Here is a 7,212-nt window from a genome sequence, read left to right as displayed (position 1 = left end):
ATTTAAGTGATTTGTTATAGTTGAACTTCTTAAAAATTCCTGACGAAATGCATTTTTGTTTATGACCACTTTTTAGGGATTGTTGAATCTTCGATTGCAGATCATTGGGATTCGTCAAAGAAAATCTATAAGTATGTTAAATAGAATTAACAAAATACATTTATAAATTAAATTTACTTAAATAGCTGTCCATCCGTTATAAAAGAGATACCTTTACTTAATGGGAGATTGACGGTTACTTATTAACATCCATATCAATAAACATTGTATATAATGGCGTTTCAAAATATAAGCAGCTTTAATATAATTCTCTACTTGCACTTCAAGAAGAAAACCTCCCATACCCACACATGTGACCCATGACGTCAACACCAGTTAATCCTTATCAACAAAATGGTGTATTAAAGTTGAGCTAAGTTTCTCTACATAGGTTAGAATGTTAATTGACGAAAAGTTTATTGAATATAGTGCCGTATCGCACATAAAATTAATTGAAATATAATTCTATCTCGTCTATTTCTTTTACTCAACTTAGATTTATTATTTGTTTGCGTATTTTATTGTAACTGTGATATATTTTTACTATGAGAACCTGGCAACTTCAATGCATAGTTAGTTTGTATATGTTCCACATGGATTCGTGTTGTCTTTGTGTTAAGTCTCTGTGTGAAAGAATTGAAATCTTTGAGAAAGAATCTTTGTGAAATAATTTTGAATGTGTTACTTAAGAGAATTGATACTTAACGGGCTTGGCTTACTAGGAATAGACTGGAATGAACAGTTGCTAACGAAAACAAATGCCACGTTTCAACCACCAATCAGGATCGAGATACCCACACGATATTTGAACGGTATTAAACTGTCACAGTTACTTACAATAATAACATTGGCAATTGCATAATACAGTTGCATATAGTATTAAGACTTTTAGTTTCGTTTTTGCTTTTAGCCGCTAAAATAATAATAAATTACACAGTTTTTGTATTATGATTTAAAAAGTAACGTTTTTTTTATTTATTTATTTATTTATTTGAGCAAGATAGATTCTGTAAGAGATATAAAATAGCTCTGGCAAAAAATACTCGATATCTCTATTTCAAGATTATATTCATAAACAAATCAACCATCAAAATTATACACATCAATTAAAAAATTCGAATATTAAGGCTCTAATGCCCAGATGAATTTTGCAAGATAGATTCTGTAAGAGATATAAAATAGCTCTGGCAAAAAATACTCGATATCTTTATTTCAAGATTATACATACATTAACAAATGAACCATCAAAATTATACACATCAATTAAAATATTCGAATGTTAAGGTTCTAATGCCCAGGTGAATTTTATTTTTCAGTTTAAATACCATGACGCCTCATATTATGTCATTAATATTTATTTGTTCTATTACCGATGTTACTTTTTCAAGACCACAGCCACACATTATATTTATTATTATTGACGATTTGGTAGGTATGTGTTACTTTTATTTTGTTTCATAAAACAATTATACATCTATAATATTACATCCACCCCCCGCAATAATGAAAAATATTTTTGAACAATTTCAATTTATTCCCACAATTTCGATCTAAGACTTTATTTCTTAAGAATTCATAAAAATTTTAAATCATGAAATAATAAATGTTGAAGTTTTACTTTTTTTTTTCTTTGGTTGTCACAGATTATCATTGTCACTGGAACAAATTATGATGATTTTGCCCTTAGACTTTTTCAAAATAATTAAGATCTGATTAACTTTTATTTAATTTACTTGAAACTTTAACATATTTTTAATTGTTGCAGTTTCCGTTACCCATAAAATCTTTAAAAAAAACTAACAAAATTCTGTTATATTTAACAAAAAAAATACCCTAAAAGCCAAACTGTAGCAATTAAAGATTGAAAAAAAAAACAGCACAAGATGTGGCACTACAAGTAGCGATAGAAATTAAAGTACATTTTAAAACAAAATCCACTGTAACAATTCCCTACTTTTATTTGTTTTTTTAGTCCTTACTATTTTCTTTGTATCGTTTTCCCTTCTTACATTCATACTTATCCACCTTCTTCTTTTTCTTTCTTTAATTTATTTCGTTTGTATTTGTTTGTTCTTACTCTTAGCTCTTCTTTGTTTCCGTAATGTATTCGTTCCTTTTTTGTTTTCTTTTCTGCTAGCTTTTTATTTCCTTTCATTTCTTCTGTCCATTTTACCACTTTCTTTTCCATATCCATTCCTTCCTCAATTTTACTACTTTTTTTCCCTTCATTTCTTTCTTTTTTAGGTTATTCATGCTTTTTGTTAGCTTTGTTGTCTCAAGTTCTTATACTTCATGATTTATTCGGACTATAAAAAATCTATTTTTGAAATATTTATCAGTAATAACTTAGGGATGGAATGATGTTAGTTTTCATGGATCAAAACAGTTACCTACTCCAAATATTGATGCTCTTGCAAATGATGGTGTAATTTTAAACAATTATTACACGCAGCAACTATGCACCCCATCCAGAGGAAGTCTCATGACAGGAAAATATCCTATTCGATTAGGTGAGCAATTTAAATTTTATTTTACTTTAGTTACTGCAATAATCAAAACTAGCCGCTCCTTCTGACCGGTTGGCTGCTTACTTATCACTTAAATGCATATTGTTGTCAATTGTCTGCATCCATTTTCGCTTCATTTTATACAAAAACCTGAGTGTGTACTTTTCCGAACGCACGTTGATAAAAATAGTCAATAAATCATGTGTGAAAGAGGAAAATTGACATTACTTTTAGCTGGTAAGTTTTATATTTGCAGGAACTTCCAGGTTGCAAAGGTTGTTTCGGACCAAGTGCATCAAATGCATGGTTGCTTTGCGTCACAATAAAAATCGCTATTGTTTTACAGCATTTTAATCAGAAATAATAAGAAAATAATATAATGTAAATAATATAATGTATTGATAATACATGAACATTTGCTTACGTCTATATTGTTTTAGTAATAAGGGCATATTGGTGCCAATTTACTGCTTACTTTTCTCAAAATAAATAAACAATGTTATTAACTGGATTTTTTTTATCCATTTTTACGTACCTCTGACTACATTCTTATAAAAAAAATATTTTTTAAAAATTCACAAGAAAGTATCAAGCATTGACCTATATTTTAATAATTGGAATGTTAGTAAAACGCTGCATTGTTCAGTCTTGCGCAAAATAGAGAATTATTCATTGATTTTTATGAAATAAAATCTCGCCAAACTGATTATTTTTTAAAAAATTTAATATTTTTGTTGAAATATTTAATTTTTTTTTTTTTGTGCTTTTAAAAATCCCGATAATTCTTTTTAGGAACTTGCAACATTAGAATAAATTAAAACTTGGCTTCGAGTTGAAGGGACTCTTAGTTTATCGTTTTATATTTGCTTTAGCCAAAGAGCTTTGAAGAACACAATTAGGGACCATTCTTACCATTCGAACACAAATCTAATGCAGTGAGCCCCATAAATGTGTAGAATTTTAAATCAATCAAATTCAAGATTTAAAATAATTCAGTCAATTCATATTACACCACTGGTATGCTTACAATTTCAACTCTTATACTTTAACGTATAATAATCATGCAGATTTTACAAAATGGCGAATATGTGGAGAATAAAAAAGGTTTCGTTGTTCCGTATAGTGTCTACCATAAAATATTTAATCTGACAAGCCTAATGAGAAAATAGAATGAATCTTATTTTGCCAATCCTTTTTTATTTCAACTTTGTTAAACCAGGACGAAAACATCTTTTACTATTATGAAATTCAATCTATAAGGATCTATATCTATATTTTTGGAACTTGAGACCAAGTATCTTTTGAAGGGTTTTATGCGCAACTAGTTGATAACAAAGGTAGTGACAGATATACGCACCTGGGTGAACATGTCGTTATGAAACTGCAGGGTCCGTTTCGTAGTAAGAGAAGTGTCCGGCTGTTATTTTTTTTTATATCCTCAAAACATGCGTACCTTTTATGGGCAAAAGGAGTTTGACTCGTTGCTATAGTATTATCAAATCACAGGGAGCTCTCATCAATTTTAAAGCTAAATTGAAAAAAAGGGTATGGTTAAAACTATCCGGTAGGGGTAAAATTTACCTTATATCTGGTTTAATGGGAAAGCTAAACACATCGGTAATTTTTACGAAGCGCCTTGTTGGTAAAATTAACAATTAAATAAGATTTTATAAAGTGTGATACAATTTGGCAGCTTTATCATGATACCTTAGAACTAGGCAAAACAAAACACTTATTCCGTTAAGTTTACTATTCAGTTTTGTATTTTTTATTAAATGTGCGATAAAAAAAACTATAATTTTGAAAACCAGAATTTCCGGTAAACCATTGCCATATGAACAGAAAAATTACCAAATGAATTGTTTTAAATACCGTATATTTTGGTTTTATTAACCATAGTTATGTTTTTTTTTTTTTTTTTTTTTTTTTTTTTTTTTTTTTTTTTTTTTNTTTTTTATTTTTTTTTTTTTTTTTTTTTTTTTTTTACTAAAAAATGTCATTATCCCAAAGTACCAGAATTTTGCTTTTCGTGTAGAAGGCGCACTTGTCATAAAAAGTTCTAGGACGAATAAAAATCAGTGTTACTACATACAATTATAAACCCCGGGAACGAACCCCGGTTCACATCATTGGAAGGTGAACTCTCTATCCCCTGAGCCATCGAGGGTCACATTATTACATTTCAAAAAATCATAAGAAAAACTCAATTCTTAGCATTCTGATCTTTAACATGTGCTGATGTACTGCGCAAAATTAACTCAAGCAAGGGCACTCGCATAAATCATAAAAATGCTATTGTTTTAAATTGTACCAGCTATAATTCATAGTAACTCATTGGTTATCTGGTTATGTAACTAAGTTTCAAGAGATTTCTCGCCTAAAAAGAACAATATAAATGGAATATAAGTTTATCGTTGTCAAAATGACATTACTATTGACAAGTGCGGGATTCTTAGACCATGTTAGCCAGAACTTTTTATTTAAGCTATGTCATCAGCATTAGATGATTCAATTGGTGATCTATTCGAAAGTCTACATAAGGCTAAAATGCTACGCAACAGTCTCATAGTCTTCACTACTGACAATGGTGGAGCAGTGCAAATGCGTGATGGTAGTTCAGCATCCAACTGGCCTCTTAAGGGAAGTAAATACACTTTGTGGGAAGGTGGTGTGAGAGGTGTTGCTTTTGTATGGAGCCTCATATTACGTAAGAAAAGAATTCACAGGAACTTGATGCATATAAGTGACTGGCTTCCTACACTCTACCCAGTAGCAGGTAAATCATAAAATTTACTTCATTACAGTGGTTATACACTATCTACCAATAAGTATTTGAACACCTATGCAAATGACTATATCTGCTGTTCTGATATACATCACGTCCTCCACCGGTATATATCGTGTAGGAAACAACATCGGGATTAGTCCCATGCAAGATGCCTACTGCACTATTTTGGATGACAATGTGCTTGATCCTACGTTGTGGCAGCTTTACGGGGGGGACCCCTGTTACTTCCAGTACGACAATGCCAGCTGTCATGTTGCGAGGGTCACCAGGACTTGGTATGGTGCCAATGAGGTTAATCGAATGGACTGACCTGCCCAGAGCCCAGACTTGAACCCTATCGAGAACCTCTGGGACGAGTTGGATAGCCAAATTAAGGTGTGTACTATCCGTCCAAAATCGGAGAAGGATCTTACATGTCTTCTCCAAGACGAGTGGAAGAAAATACCACTAGCCGTCAAACAAGGACTTGTGGAAAGTATGCCCCGGAGGGTTCCACGCCGTAATTGCCTCTCGAGGAGGCTCTACCAACTAGTGATTATGAATAAAGTTTGTTTTTCTTTTCAATCACACGTGTCCAAATACTTATTGGTAGATAGCAGAGTTGGCCAAAAATGTAATTTCTGTTTATTAAACTGGATTTTTTTTTAACCTTTGCCAAGTTCCAAAGCTTGTAACAATTGCCGACAGAGGTCATAGCTGGCTGAGAAACTAAACCCCAATGCTTTTAACTTCTCTTTACATTTAAAGCCCGTGTCTAAAAAGAAGCAGAAATTTAAAAGCTGCTATATACACAGGATAGGTACTTTTCCCGAAGTAATATTTTAAAATAAATCAAATGAAACCTATCCCCAGTCAATAAAACAAATCGTTCGTAAGTTCGTAAGATTTTATTTTTTGAAAAAGTACAGTTTTGTACTTATTGATTCATCTGAAATTGCTATCTAGACAAGTGAGAGACTTTTTCTAGTAATTCTATGCTAAATTGTATGAGACTTAATGGAATTCACAGGAATAATATTTCAAAAATCAAAAAAAAAAATTGTACAAAATGTAGTTTTGTATTTAGACCTATTTAAGTAGCTAACATTGTTAGTTACATAAATGAGACATTGTTTTTTATGTACTGTTTTACCTTCAATCTAATAAAATTAAGTCGATATGAGTAGTAGCTTTGAAGTAATGTTTCATGCGGTAATAGACTCAAGTTAAAAATTATAATATTCATATATAAGCCCTCATTACTGCATAACATTTAGCTCTATCGACTAAAGTCGTATAGGTTAAAAATTGTTCTTTGGACATAAATTACAAGTTTCACGCCTATGATAACACCTAAAAATAATAATTTCGAAGAATAAGGGCAGAATGACATTATCCAAAATTGAGCTGTTATAATATCCTTTTTATGAAATTTAAATGCTTACTTCTTCATTGAAGTTTAAAATTTGGCCTAAACCGTATTTTTTAAGATTTTAAAACGCGATGTTTAATTTGTATGTTCCGCACGTTAATTAGAGCAAAAATAGAATTCAGCATAGTTCATGATTTTAGATTTTAATATATATATATATATATATATACAGCATTCTATAACAATTGCTCATTCGAAAATTATGTTTATACAGAAAAAAAAGTTCTGTTGCACTAATTTGAAAATGGAATTTAATATTATTATAGTTATATTGCCCAAAGCTATTCATTACTAAAGTTCATTCTTTTTGATATAAAGAAAATTAAAAAAAATTTATCTTTGAGTAAACATACAAAATTTAAAAAACTTATTTATATTTCCTTTTTTATTATTTATTATTTACATTAGTTTAAAGGTTGGAATCAAATTTTTCTTTTCCTAGTTAGGCTGAAATTTAGCTACTTCCC

General features: G+C 30.4%; 1 protein-coding gene across 1 annotated transcript in view; it reads left to right on the top strand.

Annotated features, from left to right (window-relative positions):
- The first annotated feature begins 359 nt into the window (after positions 1-359).
- Positions 360-7,212, top strand: part of LOC139425629 (arylsulfatase B-like) — a 16,336-nt gene continuing 9,483 nt past the window's right edge. The window contains exons 1-3 of the mRNA XM_071181026.1: positions 360-398; positions 2,390-2,612; positions 5,032-5,322. Coding sequence (XP_071037127.1) covers positions 360-398; positions 2,390-2,612; positions 5,032-5,322 — 553 coding nt within the window. The remainder of the gene's footprint in view (positions 399-2,389; positions 2,613-5,031; positions 5,323-7,212) is intronic.

Source organism: Parasteatoda tepidariorum, chromosome 5 (genome assembly GCF_043381705.1).
Source record: "Parasteatoda tepidariorum isolate YZ-2023 chromosome 5, CAS_Ptep_4.0, whole genome shotgun sequence".
NCBI classification, from domain to species: domain Eukaryota; kingdom Metazoa; phylum Arthropoda; class Arachnida; order Araneae; family Theridiidae; genus Parasteatoda; species Parasteatoda tepidariorum.
This window is presented reverse-complemented; position numbering and strand designations above follow the sequence as displayed.